The sequence below is a fragment of the Pteronotus mesoamericanus genome, unplaced genomic scaffold (assembly GCF_021234165.1).
Source record: "Pteronotus mesoamericanus isolate MK-2021 breed Mesoamerican mustached bat unplaced genomic scaffold, CSHL_Meso_final contig_657, whole genome shotgun sequence".
Lineage (NCBI taxonomy): Eukaryota > Metazoa > Chordata > Mammalia > Chiroptera > Mormoopidae > Pteronotus > Pteronotus mesoamericanus.
In genome coordinates, this window is record NW_026555229.1 from 4,471,338 (window position 1) to 4,498,156 (window position 26,819).

Here is a 26,819-nt window from a genome sequence, read left to right on the forward strand (position 1 = left end):
GTGCTTGCCTGGCAGAAAGCCACTGCGACGGCTGGGGACGGGGCTCTGTGGCCCCTTCCCACCACTGCAGCTTCTGGCCCTCCCTCCTAGTGCCCTCTAAATCCACTTAAAACTTTCCACCCAGAAATGTGAGTTACAACTTCTCTCGATCTCTTTACAGAACCTGGCATTTCCTTTCTGTTGTGCGTTTAAGACTTTATCTTTCCACTTTCCCTCAGTGTATAAATATTTTGCACAACTTTCTCCAAGTTGAGAGCACTGGGGAGAGCCTTAGTTTCTAGTGGGAACTGCGTGTGGGTGGGTGTGCAGGTGTGCTAGTGGGTGGGGACAGGGTGTGTGCACACGTGTGAGGTCTTGTACATTAGAGTAGGAGCCAAAGTGTAAGCGCTGGTGTGCACGCCGAACACATGTGGAGAGAGGGCTCTGCCCCTCCCCCAGAATAAACAATTCAAGGGAGTCCTGGGATAAGGGGAGAGGTGGCAGGCCCCAGGGGACCCAGGCGGGAGAATATGAAACTGTTTACCCAAAAAGCTAAGGTCAGAGGGCTTCTCTCTCTCTCCTCTTCCCTTCTTTCCCTCTCCCTCTCCTCCAGGCCTGGCCACTCAGCGCTGCCCACCCACTAGGTGCCCTGGTGTATTTCAGGGAAACTAGGGACCCAAGTTTAGCTTGGGATTAGTGGGGAGGGAGAAATTTGGATCAGGTTTCCAAGAATTTTCCAAATAATCCCACAGAGGTCAAGGACTAACTCCAGGCACCCCCCCCCCCCTTTTGCCTCACTCCTCCCTTTCCTCAAATCCCCTTCCTTCCCTCCCTCCTTCATCTCCCCCCACCAACTCAGGTTCTAGTTCTTTCAGCTGGTAAAGCAGTTTCCACCCTCAGCACTACCCTTCCCTGAGGTTCTTGGCCCAGTCCTTGGGCTGTCTCCGTTTCCCCTTGGGGGCCTTGTCCCCCCTGGGGAACCTGGACCCTCAGGAGTGTCAACTGTGGCCTCCTGGGCTTTTAGGGCTCTGGGCCACCCCTCCGCACCAGAGGTTTAAGTAGGGAGATCAATAGCAAACAGTTGTAATGATCTAATTAATTATGGCAAAATTAAAAGCGAGTACAAAATCAATCTCTGATGGTGTTGAAGATGGAATTCAATTGAGAGCCCATCTGTGCACCCCCTCGACCGTATAAATATGCAGCCCAAGGACAGATCTAATGGCTGGGCCTTTCTGGGAACCTCTCTCCCCCTTTCTTCCTCTCCTGCACAGGGCTTCTCTCTCCCTCACTCTGGATCTATTTTGCCCCCTGCCCCCCTCCCTGCTTCTCTCCCTGTCCCGTCTTCTCAGGCTCCCGACGCTCCCACTTTTCCATTTTCCCTCTAGCAAGGCGGCTCTCCCTGCCTTGCAGGCCTGAGGTACCTGGACCTGGTTCCCAGGCCCATCAAGTCTCCCAGAAGAGGAAGCCTGACACCCTCCACAGCGCCTCAGGAAGGAGGGGGCAGAGCGGCGAGCGCCTCCTTGACCGCCTGTCAGGGTCCTCATCCCAAGTTTCCTGGAGCTCGGGACACTCCAGAAGGGACCGGGACGCTTACACAGTAGCGGCTCCCCCGGGTGCGCCTGGCGGAGCGGCCAGGAAGGCCAGCTGCGCACAGCATTCTCTTTCCCTTCCCCGCCACCCACGTTTTTATCGCACCCCCGCCAGTCGCGGTTTGGGGAAGCGGGGGGAAGAGCTGCGGAACTGGGCCAGAGGAGAGATTGTTTTCTGGGAGAAGGAAACCGCAGTTCCCTTTGAGGCCGCCCCACCGAGCTCCGGGGTCTTCCGCCCTCAGAGCCGCCTTCTCTCTCTTTTCACCGCCCCCTCCCGCTCCTCTGCCCCTCACCTCTTTCTTACGCACACCTGGCTGGGGCACAGCTCCCCGGAGGGCCCCGTGTCTCCCTGACGGGGCCCCACGCCCCTTTCGGCCCCGTCCGGCTAGTTCAAAATGACAGTGACACCCGCGCGCGAGCGAGCGTGCCTGGCAGATGCCCTGGCGCAACCGCCGCAGCCGGGTTTGCGAAGGATGCGGGTTTTCTTTTAGTGTCGCTGAGCCTGTTCTGGAGTAGCGAAAACCAACAGGAAAGGGGGGAGGGAAGGGAGAAGGGGAGAGAATCAGCAACCAGGTCAATTGTGGTCTTCGGCCATCACCACCTATACCTCCAGGACCATAAAAGCAAGATCTTTATTTGTCGTCCTCCCTTTTATTCTTCTGGCCTGCCCCAGCGGCTGCCTGCCGCCGGTCCCCTGCCTCTCCCTCCTGGGGTCTTGGGCCCACTCCCGAGCCCACACTGAGTTCCCATGGTTCTTTCTGCCCTCGGAGACCCCTGCCACTCCTTGGCGCTGCCGCAGGGACCTCAGAGCCTGGGGGAGACACAGCCTGATGCCTCGCCGCCTTCTTTTGCCAGGCCTCCTCACCCTGTTATTAATTGCTGTGTTGACCTGCAGGATTGATTGGCGGCCCCTCTGGAAGAGGCTGCGGAGGCCTTGGCCTGGGAGCAGCCTCAGCTGAGGGCAGAGGGAGGAGGGGGAGGTGCTGGATACGGGTCCTGTGCTCCTAACTCAGCCCCGCCTGGGACACAGCTGTTTGCCTAGACACCCTTCTCCATCCCCCTGACACATAACACCTCTTACAAACCCTTGCAACACTCAAACACACACTCTCCCAATCCCCTCACCAAGAGACGTTCAGCCCCCAAGGAGACACATAAGAAATTCTCCTTAATTGATTTAGAAATTGAAAGAGGCTTCCTCCATACATTAGTCAGTTTCTTCAATACATTCGTTAGCCGCGGGTCTAAACCTCCTCGCTGGTCCAGACGTGGCGGATCGAACTACTGGGACCGGGGCTTTCTGTCCGAGATTTACTTGGCATCTACCCCCACCCCTACCCCCACCCCAGGAACAGTTACCGAAAGTTAAGAAATACTCCTGGATGCGACCCTTAAAGTCTCAAACCAAAGCACTTTTTCCAGAAAGAGTCTGTGCCCCGACTCCTGAGGGATTCTGTCCAGCCCTTTTGTTTCAAGTTCGGAGGATGGACTGCTCTGGACCGCGGAGGGTGGAGGGCAGAGGCGTGCAGCCGGGCCAGGGGTCTAATCCAACAGCGAAGGCCCTTTCCCAGCCCTCCCCCGCCTGCCTCCCCCGAGCGCGCGCGCGCGTACGCACCCACACGCCTACACGGCACCCCCACCCCAGCCACAGCAACACCCCTCGCCCAGACCCCATGCCCACCGGCAGGAACCCCAGAGGGTGTGAGCCCCCGGGACGTCCGACTCTAGGCTGGAGTGGGCGGAGGCGGCAGGAGGGGACCAACCTCGGTCAGTCCCCCGAGAGCCGCCTCTCTTTGGGTCTCTTTCTGTCACACCAGCCCCTCTCTCCCCCGTTTCCCCCTCTCCCCTCCGCTCCGGTCCTTTGTCTGCAGCCACTTCGCGGCGCCAAGCAGCCCATCCCCGCCCGGGCGACCCTGCCCTTCGCTTCCCAGGGTCGTTGGCGGGTCTCCCCTTCCTTACCCGCTCCCGGCTCTGGCGCGTTCTCCGCCTGCTCCTCACACCCGCACAGCTGCTGGCAGAGGAGAAAGGGAGGGCGGGCGCCGCGGATGGATCCGAGAGTAGATTTGGTGCTTGCTCGTAACTCTGGGACAACTCAGCCCGCCGGGCTTCTCCCGCCCCTCTCCAACTGTTCCTCGGCGCTGCAGAGCCGAGCGCCCTCGCCCGCTTTTGGCTCCTTCCTTTCCTTGGACACTGGCTGCAGCTCTTTCCCTCTCTTAGGTCCGCCCGGCATCTGGAGTTGCGCTCGCCCTGCCCCGCACTCCGTTCCCCTTCGGCTGCCCCTGGCTGCCGCCTGCCCCCTTCCTCCGCAGCCCCCTTCGTCGCGGTGGCCGTGACGGATAGCCCCTGGGACGTCCAGGCCCCACTGGCACTGTCTCCCTGCACCGGAGCCAGGTCAGGCTGCGGGCTCAAGGCCTGGCTGAGAAAAGGGTTAATCATTACTTGCCAGAGCCACTCAGCCTCACTCGGACTCCCTCACCCCAGCTTGGGGTGGAACCTGGGAAGCGGTACTTGGCCGGGTGGTAACGTCGGCTTCTCCCAAACCTGCATCTGCAGGCCTTCCCAACACAGGTGTCGTCTCCGTTTCCTCAGCACCCTTTTCCGTCCCTTTCTTCCCCGCCCCTCTCCCCCTCCAGCCTCCCCTTGGTCAGGCCTCCCGCACCGTCTCATCTCCTCTCTGGCTTTGGCAGGTTGACTGCAGGTCCTGGGAGGACCAACTTTCTTTGTTTGGAACCGGACTGGACGGGATTTTCTTCCCCAAGTCTCTGCCAACAGGCCAGCGCCTCCCGACGGTTTTGGCAGACTCGCCCAAAGGGGACTGCGCCGGAGGCCACAATTAACCCGGCTGCTGGGGTGGAGGTGGGGGAGTTTAACTGATCCTCTGGCAGCTGCGCTGGTGCAGCCGGGCAAGTGTGCATGGAGGAGTGGCAGATAGATAGGGAGCAGAGTGGTAAACATGGACGGAGTGTGGTGTAGTCAATGGAAAGGGGGGAAAAATCCTGAAAGGGAGCAACACAGGAAGGGAGACAGTGACGGACCCTCTAATTACCTTTATAGGATAGAAGCTGGATGGGAAATACCACCTCCTGCCTTGCCTAAATGCTCAGGTCCCTCCCTGCCCTCTTTGTGCAAGGTTAAGGGTTCAGAAAGCTAGGCACTTATTCCTTCATCTGCTATAGAAATATTTGGTTTTCAAAATGCTTTCCTATTGGCTAGCTCCACAGAGTAGACAAGACAGGTGTAAGTATCCCTATTTCACAGACAAAAAAACTGAGGCTCAGACAGGCGAAGGGTCTCTGCAGGTGGAAGCTGCCGTTCCTTCCCACGGGCTGTAGAGTGAGTGGTCCTTTTGGCTGTGCAGGGGTCCATGAGGGTGTGTTGGGGGATCCAGGTTTGACTAGGGCCTCACTGGCCCTCTTGCCTCCCCGCACCCAGTAGCTTGTTCTCTGTTGGACAGAGCCCTCCACTCCTACCCTATAGATCTGCTGTCCCAGTTTCTCCTGGCTTGGCCAGTTTTTCTGCTCCCCAGTCGGGTGACCCACCGGGGGCAGCCACCTGGCAGGCCCCTGCGCTAAGAGGCAGCTTTGGTGGCCAAGTGACTTGCATCGTCCTTTCCCTTCAAAGGGGCTGCGAAGGGCCGGGCAGGTCGCTAGGACCTCCGGTGAGGAGAAGCCGGGTTAAAGGGGGAGGGGCCCCGGAGGATAAAGGCGCAGCACGAGCGAGGCCCCCGCAGGACCGACGGACCAAGTGGGCAGGGCAGGCCGGGAGTCTGGCCCCCCGGGCTTCACGCAGGGAGCCCAAATATTGGGAACAAAAGCGGGAAAAGAAAAGTGAGAGCAGGAGGGAGAGAGGGAGCAAGGGAGGGAGCGAGGAAGCAGAAATTAGGGGGTCTTAGATGAAAAAAAAGAAGAAGAAAGTAGCTTTAGGGGGAATGTGCCGTGGAGTGTGAAATTGCAGCCCATGGTGCTCCATATTGTACCAGAAGCTCTTCCAAAAAAAAAAAAAAAAAAAAAAAAACCCATCCTCCAACGTGACCAGAGGGCTAGGAAGGGGGAGGGACGGGGAGAGTATGGGGAGGAGGAGGGGAAGGGGCTGGGCGGGAGCTGGTCTGGCCGAGCTGGAGAGGGGGCGGGATGCGTGCGCCCACTGCCCAGAATCTGATCTCAGAGTGTGCGGCCGGGGTGGGCCGGGGTGGGCCGGGACCCTTGGGGAGAGTGGGTCGCTGGGGGTCCGGACTTGGGTTGTCAGACGAACTTTTTCTTCTTTCCTTTTTTGTGGGGGTGATGACTTCCCAAACCGGGAATAATTCAGAAAAGGAGTTCAGCTGCGGAGCTGCTGTTCTGCACTACCCTCCTCTCTTCCCTCCTCCGTTTCTGCTTCTCTTCCCTTCGGACTAGTTTTTCCCCCTTGGTTCTAAACAGCTTCTTTCCCCCCTGAACTTTAATGCGTTTAATTTGGTCCGCGCTGTGGGAAGCATTTCCTAGGGAGATGCATTTAATTTCGGAATTTCTAATCCCTTCCCTGAGAGCCTCGGCCCTGGCTCCCCTCGCTGCTCCCCGGGAGGTGCCAGGAGTGGAAGCAGGAAGACAGGCCCAGGCCAACAGAGCGCGGCTGGGGGACTTTCTGCCGCACCCCCCAGGCCCAGCCACCTTCCCAAACTCCTTGAGGTCGGGTGCCTGAGCCCCAGGTCAGGGCCCTGCCTGTGGAGGGGAGGCAGAGACATCTCTGCTTTTCCTCAAGGGGTGAAAAGCCCTGGACCAGGGACAGGGAAACTGAAAATGAGCGGAAGGATTACAAAATTGGGGTGCAGTTGGGGACAGTGGACAGGATTTCCGTAAGCCCTTTGCTTCACACACAATCTGCCCAGAAACTCATTTGGGAATTTGGAGTGCTAGTCGTGCTTGGTTTGGCTTGGGGGCCTGTGCACGTGCACCCTGTGGGGGAGGAGAAAGGAGCTCAAGGGGGACCGCCACCTCCTGCTCACCTACACCCTGGAAGAGCAGGCTCCAGACAACCGGAGACTCAGAAGGGCCGCGTCTGTGCCAGAGGAAGGCGGCGAGGGTGGGGGCACTGGGCGCCAGGCAAGCCTGGCAGAGAAGGGAGTGGAGAAGGTAAAGGAACAGAGATCCACAAGGAAGATTTATTGGGCAGATCAGATGCACAGAGGCGGCTAATGAAGCAAATCCCGAGATGGGTATCAGAGCAACTCCCCAAAAGTTTATTTGCCTTTAAATTTCCGCAGGGAGGCGGGCGCCTTGTTTGAAGTGTAAATGCCCCTAGGTTGGGGGGTGGAAGGGCTGCTTTGAAAACACCAGAGAGAAAAGGTTCATTTAGAGGCAGACGGGAAAAGCAACCAACCCTGACAGGTCGGAGCCCGGGTCGTGTTTGGGGTTGGGTTGTTTTCTTTCCTTCTCTTTCTTTTCCTCTTTCCTCTTCTCTCTTCTTCCCTTTTTTCCTTTCTTGCTTTTTTTCTTCTCTACTAGGCTCTATAGAAGAAGAAAGGGAAGAACAGAAAAGAGAGCATCAGAGGGAGAGGCCAGCCCTTCAGCCTGGAGAAGGCAGAGTCTTGGCTAAAATCACTAAGGAACGGGGCTCTTTGACTTTCTAAACCCAGGAAGGGCTGGAGCTAAGGAGGAAGCTGCCAAGGGCTGCCCTGGTGGGAGGGTGAGTGTCCAGCTAGTGCTGGGTAGAGAAAGGGTCCTAGGAGGGGCTGAAGTGGGGTGGGTGGGTGGAGTTCTGGAATCTCAGGAGCTAGCTGTGAAATGGACTATCTTGGAAAGGTCTTCACTTTTCAGGGAGTACATGTGGAGGATAGGTGTGTGAGTACAACTTCCAGCATAGTTTTGCATTAAGTGTCCTTTACAAAAGATGAAACTGCCTCTTGCAAATGCCTGTTGTCTGCACCCACGCTTCATCACATATGTAACCGTGGGGTGTGTCCATCTTATTATAGAAAAATCTGAGTCTGTGTAGAGGGGGTTCTGCCCACAGTCTTGCTCCTTCAATAGTTCAACCTCGCGAAGACAACTTCCTGGACCACCATAGGAAGACACGGAGCAAAGGGCGCCTTGAGTTCTGAGTTCCTTTCAGTAAGGACCTTTCCTCCATGTTTTCCCCGTCCCCCCGCCCCCGCCACCCCCCAATTCTGGGTTAACTGCCTCTCTGAAGAAAGCCCAAGGCTGTACCAACTAATATCACCTGAGAGCCTTTTAGTCCCAGTCCTAGGGGTGGGAGCTTTTCCCTTTAGGCTGTGAGAACTCTGTTTTGCTTTTTCACTCCACACACGAAGTTAATGCGTGTTCGTGGGGTTGTGAGGCCAAAGCAAACCCGGGAGCGCCATCTGCAGGTCTCGAGAGGAAGAGACTGACCTTCGGGGCTGGACCCTGCGCCTTCCACCTCCTGCCCCAGGGAATCATCTTGGCCACCCAAGGGAAGTGGGGTTGGGGACTGCGAGGGAGGAGGCAGGGCGGACAGGGTTTTTTGTTTTGTTTTGTTTTTGTTTTGTTTTGTTTCTTTCCCTCCCAGAAGTTACTCCGCAGGTGGACTAAGTGGACCGGGATCAGGAGGATCCAGCCAGCAGGGCAACGTTAGGATCCCGGAAGGCCCCGGTCCCCTAAGGAATGGGAGGCTCAAACTCTCGGGCTGAGCCTGGACCTAGCCCCGCAGGGGGATTAAAGGCGCCTCAAAACCTGGGTGCAAGAGGTCCAATAGGAGTCCCCTGGCTGAGTCGGGCGGGTGTGGCCCTCATCTTAGCTGCCGCCAAGGCTCCGGCCAGCGGGACAGTGGCATGGGTCTGCGGCGCTTCGGCGAAAGCCAGGGTCTGCAGGCATCGGCCAGCGGAGCCTTGAGTCCCGGAGGCTGGAGCGCAGCGCGGGCTTCCCTGAACCGCCCTTTCGCAGACCCAGGGAAGCGGGGGGAGGGAGCGAAGGAGGGAGAGAGAGTTAAAACATCAGCTGAAGTGCCAAGATGATTTATGAGACGAGGGAAAATATTTCATAAAGATCTCCTGGATATTCTGTACTTAACCAGTTAGGAGACAAAGGGCTTCTCCTGCCTGGTGCGTGCAAGCGGACCCGTGCGAGCGAGGGAGCTAGTGCGGACGAGAGCTGCGGAGGCTGGACCGGCGGCTCGGGTAGGAGCGGGCCCGGCCAGGCGCGCTGCGCCCCCTGTGCTAGCTCCGGATCCGGGAGCTGGCAGCGGGCGGCGCTCAGCCTCGCTCGCAGCCTCTTCTCCCCAGCCGGGGAGAGCCAGCCCTGGTTTCCCGCGTTCTCTGCCGCCAGCGACCAGTCACTCTGCACTGTGTCCCTCCACAAGCCCTCCTCCCGGGCCATCCTAGCGTCCAGGTGCCCAATACCCGGGCTCTCCCACTGTCCGTTCGGTCCCACTGAGGCAGACGGGTCCTCCTCGCCTTAGGCCTCCGCCTCTATTCTAAACCGAGTGTTTTGGGCTGCCCGGATCCCAATGGGCAAGGGGGTGAGGGAAGCCCTATGCGCAGCCGCGCGTGGGACGGGGAGAGGACAAACTGCCAGGCACTTTGCCCCGGAATGAGAATTGGGGGTGCGTGGGTGGGGAGGTACCTCAGGAGGGAAAGGGGAAAGGGAAGGACCAAAGGGAGGAAGGAAGAACAAGGAAGGAACGGAAGGGAACTCAGAGCGGAGAGTAGGGGGCTAAGCCTAGGGATGCGGACCCAGCTCCGGGCGGCGTGGCCCAGGCGGGCACTGGCCGGTGGATGGCGGGGCTGGGTGAGTCGGGACTTCCAGCCTGGCTTCCAAGCGCGGTGCGCTCCGCGGCCCTCTGTCGCTGCCTGAATATTCATTAGACTGGCCGCTCTTTATCCTTATCTAACGTTTATCTTATCGGCGAGTTTCGTTTCTCAGTGTAGTTTTAATCCCGGGCTCCCCTTCCTCCTCCCCCTGGCCCGCTCCCCTCCCTCCCTCTTCCTTCGCCCTCCGCTCCCTCCTCCCTCCCGTTTCCCCCTCCCCTACCCTCCCCTCGCCGGCACCGGAGTGACAGGCGCGGGGCCCTCCTCGCCGAAGCTCGGGGCTCCGGCGCTGGCGAATCACAGAGTGGTGGAATCTATTGCCTTTGTCTGACAAGTCATCCATCTCCCAGCGCGGGGAGGGGGAGGGGGTCTGGAGGGGACTTTGCAGCTTTTAGAGAGAGACACACCGGGAGCCGAGGCTCCAGTCTCCGACCGAGTCTTCTCGCGGCCGCAACCCACCTGGGGCCAGCCCAGTGCTGCCTGCGCCGCTCGCTCCCTCCCTCCCTCCCGGCCCTCCGGCCGCGGCAGCGTGCGCCTGCCTTTTCCAGGGGTGGGGGCCCGGCTCGCACTCTCCCCTCCCGAAGGCGCCCGCCCAGACATCCCGAGGATTGCTACTTCTCTGCCAACTTCGCCAACTCACCGGCACTTGGAGCGGCCCGACTCCCAGCCCGGCGCCCTCGGGCCGCCCCAGCTCCTCGCCCTCTCCGACTGCCGCCTCTCAGATGACCGGGTTCCAGGGGAGCTGAGCGAGCCACCTCCCGCTCCCAGCTTCAGCCCTGGCCGCAGCGGCCGCGAGCGCCATGCGCCCCCAGATCCCCCCGGCCCGGCCCGCCGCCTCGGGGCCGTGCTGCTGACCGCCCAGCCCCGCGCCCCGACGGCGGGAAGTTGCGGGCGCTGCGGTTGCCAGTTCCGGCCGGCCAGGGACGAGTCCCCAACGGGAAAGCAGCGCGGCGCCCCCTGCCCCCCAGCGCCCTGCCGCAGCTGGGCGCCTGCTCACCCCCACCCCCATCGTCCCTCCCTTTTCTCCTCAAGTCCTGAAGTTGAGTTTGAGAGGCGACACGGCGGCGGCGGCCGCGCTGCTCCCGCTCCTCTGCCTCCCCATGGATATGCACTGCAAAGCAGACCCCTTCTCCGCGATGCACCGTGAGTACCGGCGCCCGGCTTCTGTTCCAGTTCGGGGCTCCCCGTCCCAGCCCGGTTCCTTCCTGGCGCGGCCCTGACCCCCGGTTCTCAGGTCCCGTCTTGGAGGCCAGGCTGGCTTCTCCCAGTCTCCCCTTTCGTTCTTCCTCGCTCATTTTCCACTGTTTCTAAAGCCTTCCGTTTCTCTCCCTCCGCCTTCTGTCACCCAGACTTCTCCTTCTACCTGCCTTCCTGCCTTTTCCTGGTGCCCATCACCTGCCTTCCTTCCACCTGCCTCTTCTTAAGTCGTGGATCCACAGCCCACCCCCTCCAGAAACCCCACTCCCTAGTCACCCTCTTGCCCTGGGCTGGGTGACAAATGGGCTGGCAGTTTTCAGGGTTTGTGTTGTGTTGTGATTTCTCTATCTTCTCTCTCTTCCTCCCTCGCTGTTTGCCTCCCCTCCTCCCGCCCCTCATCTCTCTGTACCTTTCTCCAACTTAGAGTGTGGTTGTCCAGGATGGGACTGGGAGCACCAGCAGCCTCAGTGTCAGGACAATCGGGCAGAAGAGTATGGGGGTGGGGTGCCCCCTTCTGACCCTCAGCTCCCAGCATCTCTGTGCCCTGCCAGCCTAGCCAAGGCTTCTTGTGGGCTGGCGTGAAATACTTCTTTCCTCCTTTTTTCTTTCCACCCTCCCTTCCCTCTCTTTCTCCTTCTCTTCTCCTTGAGTTGGGAGTCTGAGATTGGCAGGATGTGGTGGTCATCTTTCTTCACCTCTCCCAGAGAGATACTCTAAAAACAAAGAGATGTTCCAAGGAGAAATCAAAATCAGCAAAAGATGGAATAGAGGAACCTTCCAGGAGGCACCTGGATAGAGCAAGCCTCTGCTTCTAGTTCTGGAGGCTCCTTGCCCACCTTCCCACTCCCTGGTGAGGACAATTTAGCCAGTGACCTGGCCAGGGGGTAAGCAAAGAGGGAGAAAATACAGGGGAAAGAACAAAAGGAAGGCAAATGCCAAAGCTGGGGAGAAAGGAAAGAGAAATCAAAACACAGGGAAGAAAATAAGAGAGAAAACAGAAAGGATGTGACAAAAAAAAAAAGCGTGGGGGGGAAGAAATGAAAAAATAAGAAAGGGGAATTATTTTAATTAAATTTAGATTTAATTTTTGCCATATGTCTTTAGCTTGGAAAACAATTCAGAGATTTTTGTCAGGCTTCATTTTTTTAAAAGGTAAATAGATTCTAAATAAAACATCTCTTCCTTTGTAGATTAATAATTAAGGATGATTTGTAACTTTTCAGAGGGAAACTTTTTAGAACTAGCTTGGATCTGTGCTTCAGTCAAGAGAGCCGAGGAGGGAGAGCGGTTTTTTCTCTAAGCATATATATATATATGAAGCGTTACAAGGGGAGCTTTAAAAGATACTCCTGGGATAAAATGTATTTTCCTAAATAATACCCAAGCACAGGAAATCTGAGCCAGGGGCCTCGGGCTGCCGCGAGTCTCCGCGAGCCAAGCCAGAAATCCCGGCTCCCTTTCTGAGCGAGTGAAACCGGGTCTGCACGCCGTCTTCGCCCAGCCCGCCTGCCTCTCAGCCGGCCGCCTCTGCTTGCTCTCTTCTCTGGCTGATCCCGCGGGGAACCCGCCGAATCCTGGCTGCCCACTGGGTGCCACTTTGAAACCTAAAGTGGAGCAAGGCGAGCTGAAGGTGGTCGGAGGAAGGGAGAGACCGTGGCGCGGGCGGAGGGCGGCGGGCGGCGGGCGGCGGGCCGGCTGGCAAGCCTCTGCAGCCGGAGTGGGCGCCGGCGGCAGTGGCGCATCCAGGCCCGACTCAGCTCCGGCTCCGGCCCCCAGCCCTGGACTCCCGCCGTGTTCCCTTCCATTCCCACCCCTTAGATTGGGGATGAGGGACCGGGCCCAGAGCCCGGGGAGGCTGAATTATTCATCTTTAATCTGCCCGCAGCTGCCGCCTTTTCATACCGGTAACGCGAGTTCTCCCGGGGCCTAAATTATTGATGGTCGGGGTTTGGAGGGCGGGGAGGGGTGAAGAGTGGGGTTAGAGGTAGGGAGACCAGCAGAGATGGGGAGTAAAATAAGAGGTTCCGGCCTTCCCCAGCCTCCAGGTTCCGAGGCCTCTCCCCAGGGGTTTTGCCTGCCTGTGCTATGGGTCGCCCCTAGAAGGGGAAGGGAAAGAATTGAGCGGGACGCAGATGTCCCCGCTTTCTCCGAAAGTCGCCCGAGGCTAGCAGGGCAGGGGCTGCAGGTCGATGGCCGGGTCCGGCCCAACTCGGCCGCTAGAAGTCTCCGTGCTTGGATTGATCAGTAACTGCGGCTGCGGGTTGATCGCTCTGGGTGCAGGATTTCTAGACTGCTTTAGGCCAGGGAGAATGGGGAGTCAGCAAGCGCCCTCAGGCCTGGCATCCGGTAATCACCTGGAACCATCCGGGCTCCGAGGTTGGAAGCCCGAGCTGGAGTCCGGAGTCCGGTTTGAAGCCCAGCGCCTTCCTCTTGGCCAAGCGAGCAAACGCCTTGCTGTGGGCGACTGCCAAGGTCTGAGAGGTCAGAAGGACGCGAGCTGGCCCGGGCTGGCTGCACAGGGTTCCCCGTGAGCCCTCAGCCCGCCAGAGCGGCCTGTACCAGGCAACCTGGGCGAGGCGCTGGGTCCCCGAGCCTGGCGCAACGCAGCAGGCGAGCCCTAGCCGCCCGCGTCCTCCAGCTGATACCCGCGCGGCGCCGCGGCGCTCACCGCTGCCTCCCTGTCTCGGAGCGCAGCCGACTCCCGGCCCCTGCCTCTTCGGCCCTCCCGCCTCCACCTGGCTTTCTTTGAACTATAGACACTAGGGAGGTGAGAGGGAAATATGGACCCCCAAATACCTGAAGAGAGAAAACATAAAGGAAACGAAAACTCTCGATTAAAAAACAGAACAAAACAAAAACACAGAGAAAGAGGTAGGAAAACCCCAATCCGATTAAAAATAAATACAAGGAAAAAAAGGTAGAGAGCAGGAGGGGGATGTCAGGGACTTGCGTATGTCAGAGACTTAGTGATGTCCCTCTCTGTGTTCGGAGCTCTTATGTAGTCACCCAGACCTAGACCCCCTAAAGCACCCGCACACACCGACAACTCCATCTTGCCTGCGGCTCAGGCGGGATCCCGCTCCGCGCAGGTTACGTCCTCTGCCCGGGCGTTCCTTTCTTCCACATTCTTTCCTGCTGGCATTAATTCCCCCTTTGCTGTTTTCCCCCCTTCTCCCCTCTTTTCGCTTGCTCTGAGTCTCCGTTCCTTCCTCCACTTTCTCCCTTGTGTCCCACTGGTCTGAGCCGCGTTAATTCCCAGCCCTCTGCCTAGCGTCTGCGCTCCCGCGTCTCTACCGGCCCGCGGGTTCCAATCCCCAATCCTCTGCATTGTGGTCTGCGGGCCACCATTCTCCCGCGACTCCGAGAACATGCCCCTCTGCCCTGCCTGCTCCCTTCACGCGTCCTGGGCCGCGGACCCTGACTAATGGCTGGTCCCTGCTGTGTGTGGGGTGTTGTTTTTTTTTCTTGTCTCTCCCCAGCAGGGCACGGGGGTGTGAACCAGCTCGGGGGGGTGTTTGTGAACGGCCGACCCCTGCCCGACGTGGTGAGGCAGCGCATCGTGGAGCTAGCCCACCAGGGTGTGCGGCCCTGCGACATATCCCGGCAGCTGCGGGTCAGCCACGGCTGTGTCAGCAAAATCCTGGGCAGGTGAGGGCCTCGGAGCTGCTGCCCCAGGGGGACGCCCTGCCTCCTTCCCCTGCCGGCCCTGGGTCTCTAGCCTAAGGACCTGGCTAAAAGTTGAGGATGCCAGCGGGAGAGGGAAATAACTGACTCGGTGTATCTGGAGAGCTGCTCCTTTTGGAGAGAGCATTCAGGTGATGGCTCCAGCCCCAGGAGCGAGGTTGGAGCAGGGTCACTCAGCGCCTGCCCAGCTCTGGGAGGCAACCTGATTCCTGTCTTCAGAAAAGGAGGGGGCAGTTCTTTTAGCAGAGTTTATATGGACTGGGGAATTGGAGGAGCAGGGAGAGGAGCTAAAGCCGGTGCCCAAGAGGAGAAAAATTAGCACTGAGAATGTGGAAGGATGGTCTTGGTTCCCACAGGGGCTCTGCACCCAGTGGGAAAGGGCTGGAGGTGGTGCCTCAGCCCTGCTCTGCCCCAGGGTCTGGAAGTGCGGTTCCTCCTGCTCTTCCCAAATGAAAGGCTGGGCTTTTACTCCCAGGGGCACCTATTTCGGCTGGTGTACACCCAGCCACTGGCATGACTGCCTCCTGGAAGGAGTGCACTCCTTGTACTCTCCCTCATCCTCCTCTGTTCCTCGCCCTAGCCAAGCTCGCTTTGGAAGCTGGCTTAGCCAAGCTGGGCCTTTTCCCTCTGCTCAGCTGCCTCAGGCAGGAGAGCAGTCCAGCTGCTCTGGAAACTACAGCCCCCACTCCCCACCCCTGCCCTGCCACTGCTGCTTCTCGCTGATCCCGCCGGCCTTCCCGGCGCAGGTACTACGAGACTGGCAGCATCAAGCCCGGAGTGATAGGTGGCTCCAAGCCCAAAGTGGCGACGCCCAAAGTGGTGGACAAGATTGCTGAATACAAGCGACAGAACCCAACTATGTTCGCCTGGGAAATCCGTGACCGGCTCCTGGCTGAGGGAATCTGCGACAATGACACAGTGCCCAGTGTCTCTTCCATCAACAGGTGAGCAAGCTTCCCTGGGCTGCAGGGCAGGACTCCAGCTCCCAGCTCCTGCCCACCAGGGCACCCCAGCACATGGCCTTGGGGTCTTGGTTCTTTCTCCAGGCCTCTGCCCTTCCTCCCCACGCTCAGCCTCTAAGTCTTTCGGGCATGGAGAGGGGACCTGGGAGGCAGAGAGACAGACAAACAGGGCTGTCTCCAGCTTAGGGCTGGGTATTCCCTGCCAGGCTTCTCCCGCCGGTGTCCTGGAAATGAATCCAAGTGTTTGTGGTAATTAAGACTCCAAGATTACGCGCCTCGGTATCTAGAGACAATCACAGCCCACAGCCGAAGCCTTTAAAATGACCAGTGTCTATTCATCGCCTCCAAACAGACTTCCCTTTCTAAAGGCGTGCTCCCTTCCCCAGGGGCAGCAGCCTGTCCTGGCTCCCCCACCCTCCCTGCCAACTCCCACAAAGCTTGCCTCCCCGGAGCCCAGGCTTTGCTAGCCAGTTTCACACAAATTTCCGGCCTACAAGCAGAAGTATCCAGGCCTGTGGAGCAAATGCCAACCACTAGCCAGCAATTGGCAGGGACTAGAGAAGCTAGACAAGGAGTGGAACGCCAGTCAGGGAGGGGAAACTCAGGATCCTGAAGCTGAACCTTAGGAGAGGCCTCTGACTACCTAGAGTGCCTATGTCCAGGCCTAAGAGTACATTGATGACAGGCTCAGGCACATGGAGACGATGCAGGCTGGAGTCAACTTGACATATAATAGCAGAAGGTAGTTAGTCTCCCTGTCCCAAAGCCTCTCCAGCGTGTCCCCTGAAAGTACACTTGTGCACACTCCACCCATGTATGTACACCCAGCCAGCGTGCAAATGTGTCCATCTGGGGTGGGTACAGCATATGTAAGCAGGAGTTGGATGCAGCAACCCAGGGTGGCTTCAGCATCCCAGAACTGTACAACCGGACATTAACAGAGACCCTGTACAAGTTCCAGATAACCTTGGCCAGCCTTTCAACCCCTGCCCCCTATTTTAAGGCAAATCCCCAAATGAGATGAGGGTTAAGGGTTTCATACCCTTGTTGTTCTTTGCACTCTTCATAGGCTCATTATCAGGACAACTAATAACTCAGATGGTGCCTTTTTCTGAAACTGGCATCACGTGTCAAGGTTTTTAAAAAAATATTTTGCAAATGATATGGAATTATCCCAAATCATCCTGAAAACAGCAGGTAGAATTAGCTGGTAGAATGTACCTTGGCTAAAGAAGATTCCCTCTGCCACACTTGTGCTGTAACGCACTGCAAGGCGACCCCAGAAATTATCCCAGTGTGTGCCATCTGTATTAAAATGGTTATTCAGTTATGAACAGGGTAACATAATACTGATCAGCTAATTATACACCCTCCGAAAACCCTCCAGCTCCCTGGGCCTGGCTCAGCTAGGTATTGAAAGCATAGCAGTTTGACTTTCAGACACCTTCCGAAGGAGCAGGAGAAAGACGCTGGGTGGTTTGGGAGAGGAATGAGTCTTTTGCATTTAAAAGCTAGAGGAGGAGCCTGGGGATGCTCTGGGTCGGAGGCAGGAGCGGTGGCTAGGGAAGGAAAGAGGACAGAGCGTTGTTTTCTGATCCACCTGGAGACTTAGCCTCTCCGCTGGCTGCTGGTCCTTGGTGTGAGTTGTAACTGAGGTCTTGGGAGGAGAGCAGCCCTGCTTCGGGAGCAGTGGTGCTGGGACTGGGTGCTGGTGTTCTGGAAAACACTAGAGAGAAATGCTGCTGTCAGCAATAGGGTTTGCTTTGGAGGAGCCCAGGACATGCACGGTTAAGGCGGTTTGCCCCTCTTGATGGGTGGGGGATCAGAGCCACCGATGCAGGTGTGGTGGCAGCACCCCTTGTCCAGCACCTTTCCTACCACCCCTTGCTCCCCTCACCCCAAAATATACTCTGTGTCATAGGCTGAGATGTTTTTGGAATCTGACTTCGGTAAAAGTTTGGGGGTGCTTTCATCCTGGAAAGCCATGGAGAATAGGGGACAGGTGACCCCAAGATCAAATTCCAGAGGCCATAGGGTGCATCTGCCAGAGTTATGGAAGAGTAGAGAGGTGAGTCCAGGTTGCAATGAGAGGGCAAGAAAGGACGGCCTCAGCTTAACAGCTCTGACAGCTGCAGAATCTGCTCAGGGCGGAGCCCCGTCACCTGAGGGGCACAGAGGCTCCCTTTGGGTGTGAGGAAATAACCACCTGTGGGCAGGTGTTGCTGTGGATGAAGAAGGAGTGGGAGGAAAGGAGCGGGAAAGCCACTGGCGGAATGGGCAGACAGTCCTGGGTCCGCAGTTGGGCGTCCAGGCTTGCTCTATCCCCAAGGAGCAGTGAGGGTATTCACCATTTTGCTTTGGGACAGAATCCCATCGTGGTTAATATTTTAGAAAGAATTCTGGGAGCTTCCCCAGAGTGCTGCTGAGTCGAGGCTGGAGAGATACCCCACACCCTTAGCTTCAGCCTTGCTGGTGCTTTGCTCCGAAGGGGGAAGGGTTGTCTGGAATGTGTTGTTTCACCCTAAAGCCTAATGAAGGCAGGTGTTTCTGCTGGTGCTGGTGATGTCAGGAACTTTGTGAATTCCCCCTCTCTGTGGGAAGAGCCTGGAGATTTCCTCCTGTGCAGAAAGCGTGGCGCATTGGGGCAACAGGCAGTTCTCGAGTTGAGAGATTGACTGTTGGTGAGATGCCCACGTGCGTTGGGTACTTTATAACCGTTATGAGTAAGGGTGTGCATGTGCCGGTGGTTGGCAAGAAAGGAAGTCCACACATGCTCACCCACCTGAGCCAAATCGTAAGGTTTTTCATATTCTTCTCCTCAAAACAGATGCTGTCGCCGCACTTGAAATATGCTGTTATGGTTATAAACTAAATTGCTTTTCATGCTTTCAAAATGGTTTTGGCTTTCTCTGATCCTGTCGTGATAAAGGTTTAGACAGCCAGCCCACATTCTCCGTTGGCAGCTCCTCATAGAATTACTTCTCTGAGCTGGTGGGGTAGGTCAGGGAGGCCTCCCACCCCCAACCCCAGAGACCACTGTCAAAAATCCAGAGGGTTGACTGGATTGCTTAGCATGTGGATCATTCCTTAGTATCTGAGTCATCATCTATATTGGGTGGCTGATCACTGAGCGTGGAGTTGCCAGTTCTTTAACCTGTACACTGCTGTTGTAGAGGCGGGTACGTATAAACAGGTGACTTGAGATTGAGACCTGGTGCGGGAAATGGCCTGCAGAGGGGAAAAGATGGAGGGAGATCCATGCTACTAAAGGGGAAAAAGTCGCCTAGTTACATCGCAATCCACTAGGTAGGAAGGATTTTCCTGATTATACTGTTGCTCTGGGCAGAGACAATACAGCTCCTTTGAAAGAACAGCGCAGACTGCAAGGAGAGTCTAGGGTTACTGCAAATCCCCTGAGGGCAATCTCTGGGAATGAGCTGACAAGAAGGCCATCACTCTCCTAACTTCTTTCAGCCTGCCCTACCCATTTTGGTACCAGGGTACTCCCTGCCCCTCGATCTTTGGAGCGGACTCTTCCAGGGTCCCTCTCTCACTGCACACCTGCTACCCCACACTCTCTTCACCCTGTTCAGCTCTAAGTGAGCATATTCATTCTTTTAGCAGGGGCAACACTGCCTTCAAGAAGGCCACAGCCCCAATGTGTTAGAGAATTCCATCGTGTGTCATTCACAGGTCTTCATCAGAGCTCTGGCAGCGGGGTGACAGTGGTCTACCAGCTGTTCATTCAAAGGCCTTTCCGTAGAAGCTGGGAGTCACTTATCCTAGCCAAGGGAACACCGAGGACATGTTCAGGGCTAGGGTTTTATCTCCCCCTCTGAAACTCAGGTTCTAGAACATTGCACATTTGACTCTTGGACCTAGCTTGACACGAAGCTGAGCTCAAACCACAGCTATTCCTTTGACATCTTCATAGCTCTGCAGCTATTTGGTGGTTGGGGCTCTTGGTCTCAAGGGAAAGAGCCAAGGCAACTTGATGGGCTAAGAAGGAGACTTCTCCCAACAGAGGAATGAGGAAAATAAGGACAGAGAACTTGCCTTTCATGGCCCACTAGATTGGGTCATAAATAGCAAACACACATGTCGGTTTCTGTCTGAGAAGCCTTGCTCACCTGTCCCTCCCCGGAGAGGGTCTCCTGTTGCTGAGTAACATGTGAAACAGCCATGACGGTTGGTCCTCTTATTCCTTCACATGAGCTGGTGTTCTTCTGAAAAACCATGTTTGTTCTCTTAGTTATTTTAGACTTTTTGGCCAGCGGTTGTATCCGTCTGTCTCCCTGTTGGCTAGCTCAGAGCGGGCCTTCAGACCACAAAATGGCCTGCAGGTGAGAGCGATGGCTGGTTGCCCTGAGTTTTTACCTCAGCTGGCAACTCTTGGGAAGAGGCAGAAAGGAAGGGTTGTCCCTTATGAAAGCTCCAGGTGGGTTTTGGATGGTGACACAAAGTGGAAAAGAAAGGGAGACCCCTAAATAAATAAATAAACAAATGGTGTCCCAACTATTCTGAGAACGCAATAAAACAATCACATCAAAATGAAGAGGCATAAATCTTGTGTCTGCACAGGTAACCCACTCAATTGCTTTTATTATCGCTTGGGCTGCCTCCATTTATTACCGTCCACAGCCTGGGCCGTGGAGGTTGCACGGAGGGTGGTCTCCAGTGCAATCCTACACTCTGAGAGGCAACAATCAGCCCATACAGGCAGGGATTTCGATGGAAGCTGGGGAAGGGCCCATCTGTCTGCATGAAAACCAATCAATAACTCTGTAACCAGAGCCCTGTCACAGGGAAATGGACAACACAACAGTTCAATACAGGGGCCACAGGGGGAATTAGCCAAGTGGAGATGGGGCCAGGCAAGAGTAGCCCCTGGAAAACGGAAACAGGGTGACTGAAGAAGGGAGTACTGGGGAGGAAGTGGGGTGCCCCAGGAGAGAGCATTGGCTTTGTGAGCATATTGACACAAGGGGAGAATTATTGTGCAAAGTAGATGCAGGAGATGAAAGGCACCATAGGAAATTGGGGTGAGAGGGAACAGTTGGGAAATGGGCTTGTTGGGTACACATGGGATCATGTGGTTGCCTGTGTGATGGTATGCGCTCGTGGACTAGATATAGCTTCCAGAGAAAGAGTAGCGATGGCAGTAACTGGTGCAGAAGATAAAACAACCCCGTCCACTCACCAGGACCAAGAGCTTGCTCTCTGAAGAGCCAGTTTCTTATGAGCTCACACAGGACAGGTGTCCTGCTTCCCAGTCTTCTCAGCAGGACTTATAGAGGAACATCTTAAGCCAGGGCCTGCTCCCAGCTTTCTAAATTTTAAGTTGTGTGTGTGAGTGTGCACCAACCTATATTTTCTCTTTGGCGAAAGGGTTCTGAAGCCGAGAGGAGGAAAGGGAAGAAGTCCCATAGGATGTGACCCACAGTCACAGACAAAGGATGAACCCCTTGTCCTTGGGCCCATCATGTCAATCAATGAGGCAGTCATTGGTCATTGGGCAATTATGGGGCTGGGCCAAAGATTCTTTATGTCAGAATTTGAGCAAACTGAGGCCAATTTTCTTTCTTTCTTTCTTTCTTTCTTTCTTTCTTTCTTTCTTTCTTTCTTTCTTTCTTTCTTCCTTCCTTCCTTCCTTCCTTCCTTCCTTCCTTCCTTCCTTCCTTCCTTTCCTTTCCTTTCCTTTTTTTCTCCTCCTCCTTCTTCTCCTTTTTCTTCTTCTTTTTTTTTGGCATTGGAACACTTCATAGTCCAGTTAACCTCCAATAAGAGGGTCTTTGCTACAGTGACGCGACCCTTGTGATGGAGAGTTTTGTAATCAGCTGTCCATCTTCACTTCGACATTTGAGTCTTGGCCCAGTTGGCATGACTAGTGAGGGACCAACTGCATAAGCAGCCAAAAAAATGTTCTTCCTGGTGGATCCCCTTCCTATAGAGTTGCACTGCAGTGACCCATCAAGCATTGCAGATGCCCCAGCAGCAGGCATGGCAGCAGCACTGGGACACAATCATGGGCAGAGCTTTCCCAAGAGCTGGGCCCTGGTTCTATCCTCCAAAACCCTTCCCCAGTAATCCAGGTGCCAGGGAAATAAGGAAGAAACTATGTGCAAGAAATGCATAGCTAGAACTAGAGAAGCCTTGGCTACCAGGAGGGGCACGATGGCAGAGGCAGATGCCTGGGGCCTCCCGGGGAGGGCTGGCCAGAGGGGAGCTGTTGGGTGTGTGGGAAAGAAGAGGAGAATGGCCTGGCACTGGAGGAGAAGGAGCAAGGCCCCAAGTAGACCTGGGAACTCCCAAGGAGGGAAGGAAGGAGACGGGAGAGGCCCTAAAGCCAGGTTCCTCTTGTAGTTCATCCTCAAAACCCATAAAAATAATCAGACTCTTTCTTTTGTTTTTTAAGAGCTAATATGATAAGAAGATATTTTGTGTTTTCCATGTGTATGTGACAGGGAGAGAAACAGAGAGCCTGAGAAATGGAGAGTCCTTGGCACCCTAGAGAGATCAGGCTTATCTTAGGGATGTGAGGGGAGACAAGCAAGGCCCAAAAATCCAGATTGACAAGAAACGTGTAAGTGAGGGGCAGTGACAGAGTTCCCGTGTGGCTGTGTGGGTCCGAAGCACAGATGCCTCTGGGGTCCACGGCAGGGAGGGCCAGTGGGAGCAGCCACAGGAGATGAGGCCGAAGTGGTGAGGGCTGGACCAACGGAAGCCAGAGTGCACAGGCCCAGCCTACAGGCAGTAAGACTTGGTTTTTAAAAACTCTGTGCTGGCCAAACAAAATGCATCTTCAGGCCTGATTCGGTTCATGGACCAGCAGTCTCCAGGCTGCATAACTGGACATAACTTATCTCCCTGCTTCAGCCCCTGCTTCAGACCAGAACAGTAACCTCAGTGCAGGTGCAGGGGGATTTCCTGAGCTCCTTAGTCCAGCTCCTAAGTCTTTGAGGGAGCGGGTGACTCTCTCTAGCTGGGGGAGGAGAGGACAAGATGTGGATGGAAAGCGAAAGACAAAAGTGAGACTGAGGACTGGAAGAGCGAGGAAGGAGGTGATGAAGCTGAGAGGGAAAAGGGAGGGGCCTGGGACCTGGCTCAGCCTGGGCAGGTGTGTTTGGAAACGGACTGTGTGGGGAGAGGGCAGAGCGGGGAGCGATAAGAGCTTAAAAAGCAAGGGGTTGGATCTCCACATCTGAGCCAAGGGCCTTTGGTAGCCCTGCAAAGTTTTGGAGGTAGTTGGAGGGTGCCAGAGCCTTGGGCAGCTGGTAGACCAGGTTGAGGGGAACTGAGGAGGCTCAGAGATGGTAAAGGGGAGGCCAGCTGGGGAGGAGAAAGGTGGAAGAGCAAAGGAAGTGGCATGGGAGGGTAAAGTCACAAGACCTGGACCTCAGGGCCAGGCAGCACCCTGCCAGGCAGGCTGGCAGGGACCATGCGATCACAGTGCTTTTGCTCCAGCCTGGTCCCTGGCAGGAGAGCAGGTGGGAAAGAGGCCAAGGGGAAGCAAGGTCCTCACCTCTTGGGTGTTCCAGATTAGAGCCCCTTCCATTCAGGAGCCTCTGGCCACTTTGCTCTGGACTTCCTTCTCTGCCTGCCTTCGGCTCTGCCCAAGCATCTCTGCAGTGAGCCCTCCAGGAACAGAGGAAGCCAGAGGACATGACCAGCAGCTCCTGGCAGCTCCTGGAAGCTCCTGGGAGCTTCTGGCAGGAGGAGAAAGGCTGTGACACAGGGTCACAGGCTGGAAAGGAAACTGTACCCACGTTGTAGGTACCGTAAGGTCAAGAAATCAGAGAGGAAGGACTTGGGAGGAGAGCGGGAAGGGAGATCAACAGTGGCCCTAGAGAGCTTGAACTGGGGCCAGCTTTCCCTGGCCCTGATGTTCCCTCTTGGCTCCAGGGTCTTTGCTGGGCTGGTGAAGGAAACTGAAGGAAATCAGGATCCTCATGGGCAGTGTCCAGCTTGCCTGGTCACAGAGATGGACAGGGAGGAGGAGGTCCTCATTCTGCCCTTATCCTGTGACCTTTCATCCCAATTCTAGAGAACAAGATGGTGCCTGCCTTGTGTATTGTACCAAGAGAAGTTGGTGACTATGTACTGGGGGTTTCTGTGTGGCTCTGTTCTGGAAAGAGCATGTGAGCTTGTGGTACCTAGCTGAGCATGGCATTCATGCCCTGGGAAGCCTTCTAAATGGCCCTGGCATTCCAGGGAGCTCTGGAAGGAGTCAGTCCTGTCAAACAGAGACCTAGTGGTTCACTGTTCAGAGGGTTTCCAGTTGAAGGGATTGTTTGGTCCCAGAAGAGAAGTCTCTGCCATCACTTGGACAGCCTGCCTGTTTGGAGTGTTAGCAAATTTAATTGGGAGATTGTGGGGTTGAATAGATGGTAGTTGTCCTGCTGGGTTGATGAGTAGGGGTCTGTCAGGTATATAAAGGGTCTGGACACATTTAGTCTGTGAGTATGTGCACATGCATTTGCTGTGCTGGAGGTGAGGGTGCAGAGTTGTATCTGATGCCAGGGCAGTGGGTGTGTGTAACACGCTACTAGGAAAACATGTAGCCACCGCTTGCTTGTGGCTGCTGAGGTCCTCAAAGGGAGTGTGTCGGTAGGATAAAGACCAAGCTATTCAACTCCTTTAATCAAATGCAGAGAGGACACTCATCCCACATGTTTTCCTTCCTCTGTGTCCCCCACATCATCACTCGGGTTAGCTGGTTTGGGTTAGGAGGCCAATCTCAGTAGACTCTAATCGAAGATTGAAGATAATTTGATAAGATAAGGAAGGCCATCGTTCCTCTGGGGACCAATAGAGGTTTCATGTTCCCCCACTACGCTCTGCCTCCCTAAGGAGCTGACCCCAGGGCAGGCGACCTTTCCACTGCCTGTAGCGTCTGGCCTCTGGGAGAGCCAGAGAAAAGGAGGCATTCCCCAGGGTCGAGACATGGGTTCCTTCCCCAGTTGCCAGGGGCCTGGAAGGGACGGTCTAACAGAGCTCTGCATGAGACAGGGGAAAATGGTAGAAGTGAGATGGCCAAAGACAGGAGAAGAGAAGTGAGAGCCAGATGAGATTGACATGGACCAGCCCTAGCAGGAACTTGATTTTTGGCCACAGGAATGCACTGGGTGTCTGTATTAGAAATAAGGTTTTTTATTATTACTGTTATTATTATTAGGGAAGAGACTCTGAAGGCTTTAAGCCAGTCTGCTGGGCAGAGCACTCAGTTGTTTGCAGAAAGTACCACCTTGGTTCAGGTCCAGCCCCTCCTAGAAATAGCATTCACCTCACTCTTACACCCCCTGCCCGCCTACCCCTGCACATGCACGCATGTGCCTCTTCCCCTGTTTTCACTTCCCCTGAACTTGGCTCTGAGGACCAGGTAATTCCTGGCCCCAGGGGACAGCCTGGAGGGTAATTTAGGCTCCTCAGGAGATGACCTCCGAGAGTGGGTGCAAAAAAAAGTTGAAAAAATTTCATTTCATGGCCAGTGGCTGCTTAGAAAAGGCGATTCCAGCATACGAATGTGATAAATGTTAACTGAGCATTAGTCGCATTAAAGAGGGCCCTATAAACTTTTCATTTCTAATTAAATTCATCCAGTGATGCTGCCCAAGCGAGTACTCTGGGCCTTTGTTTATGTGGAAAATTAAAATGCAAATACAATGGGATTTATATCCAGGAGTGGAGTGATGGGCTGGCCCCTCTGGCTACTGGTTTCCATGCTTGTCAGGCCAGGTGCCTGCTTCTTTGGAGGTGCTGACCTCCTTGGGACACATTCCGGTGTGATGGGAGAGGCCAGAGTTCAAGGTCAAATTGAGTTAGAAATGAGGAAAAGATGTGGAAAGAATTGAAGAGAAAGAAAAAAAGACAATAGATGACCCAGAAATATAGGAAGACATTGTCCTGGTATCCTAACCTCCAACTCACACTTCTAGGAGAAGAGGACCCCCCCCCAAAAAAACCGTGCTTGTGAATAATGTCATCACAGTTTCCTCAGCAGCTCTGGGGTGAAGGGTGTGTGTGAGGGGAAGAGATATTGGAGGAAGCAGCTGGGCCATACATATGTGGGTGTGGTCACCCCCCAAATGTGGTCATCAGCAGGGAGGGTCCAGGACCTGGATTTATCTCCAGCAGTCTGAGGGTCAGCTTCTGTCCGTATTATGGTTTCGCTGGGCTCTTCCTGCCAGTGCCAAGTGGCATTGACCTAGGGCAACGAAGCATAGTGGCACAAACTGAGGAAGCTGTGCATGCACGCCCACATGCACACAGCCTTCTCTCACGCAGGGAGAGCCAGTCTCTCATAAGAATAAACAAATGTCCCTTGCAAGGAGTCCTTTAGTGCCATGATCCCTTTGATAAAAGTGATAACCCTAAATACTACTGAATGGAATGATCTAAATTTCCTGTTTATTAAAGCATAAATTAAGTCGAGTGGAGAGAAAACCTGGTAAGAAAAATCATTTGGTTATATCAATAGAGACACTGAAAGATCGCTGTGCTGCTCTACAGACAAGGAAGCTGTAAATAGCATTAAAAAGTAGAGAGGGAAAATGGAAGAAGGAGAGATGATAAAAGGCAGGGCACTAAATCACAAATAGAGGTGCATGTACAAAGTCACAAACCAGATTTACACCCAGCTTTGCAAAATCTTCAGCTTGGACTGTTGATACGTAGAGCTACTAAGCACACAGAGAGTAGTCGGGCTGTGTCAGTATGAAGAGGGTAGATTGGCTGCAACATCAGCTCTCTGTACCAGATGCTGAGACTGATCCATCAGCTCTATCATGCAGAGATCTTATTGGGTCTAGTTCTGTAGACAGTCAAGGATATAGTCTTATAAGGTTTTTAAAGCTCTTTAAGCACACGAGTCTCTTGTGAGCTGGATCCATGTTCTAATGGATCTCCAAGGCAGCAACCCATTCCCAGAATGGAGTCTGCCTGACTAGTTTTGTCCAATAGCTGCTACCCCAGTTCTCTTTAGTCTGTTTTATTCTGGGTTATTTTTTTCTCTTTAGTGTTCACTTCTGTCTCCCAGAAATCCATGAGCACCTGCTGATGAATAGGTTAATGACTGTGGCAACTCCTAAACATCTGGGTGAAAACCAAAGCCTTTAGTCAGTCATTTAATAAAAGTTGTCGATATGATGTACCTGGTGATTTTGGAGATGTCTAAGTAATTAATTAAATTTCTTAGTTTTTATCCAGGCACAGAATTAACACCCATTTTCATTTCATTGGCGTTTCATTTATTGGGAAACACCTGTTTGCAAAGGAAAATGGGAAAGAAAATGTTGTGGTTAGAAAGCATCTTTGATGTATTTGAGTCTTGTTTCTGATTTGAAGGGAGACTGGGCTTGGCCTGAAAGTCAAGTGGAGAGCTGGAGCTTAAAGCATTTAGTGTTTTTCCCTGGCTGGTGTAGCTCAGTGGATTGAGCTCAAGCCTGCGAACCAAAATGTCGCTGGTTCAATTCCAAGTCAGGGCACATGCCTCCATTGCAGGCCAGGTCCCCAGAAGGGGTAGCATGAGAAGCAACCACACATTGAGGTTTCTTTCCCTCTCTTTCTCCTTCCCTTCCCCTCTCTCTAAAAATAAATAAATAAAATTTATTTTTTTAAAAAAAGCATTTAGTATTTGAGCAAGCACAG

General features: G+C 54.9%; 1 protein-coding gene across 4 annotated transcripts in view; it reads left to right on the forward strand.

The window, feature by feature from the left end:
- The first annotated feature begins 10,415 nt into the window (after positions 1 to 10,415).
- PAX2 (paired box 2) overlaps positions 10,416 to 26,819 on the forward strand; it is a 75,193-nt gene continuing 58,789 nt past the window's right edge. For 2 of the 4 annotated variants that reach the window (XM_054581719.1, XM_054581720.1), the window contains exons 1-3: positions 10,431 to 10,473; positions 14,007 to 14,175; positions 14,958 to 15,155. In XM_054581719.1, the coding sequence (XP_054437694.1) occupies positions 10,431 to 10,473; positions 14,007 to 14,175; positions 14,958 to 15,155 (410 nt within the window). Of the gene's footprint in view, positions 10,474 to 14,006; positions 14,176 to 14,957; positions 15,156 to 26,819 lie in introns of all 4 variants that reach the window. The other 2 variants (XM_054581722.1, XM_054581721.1) reach the window with 2 other exon arrangements.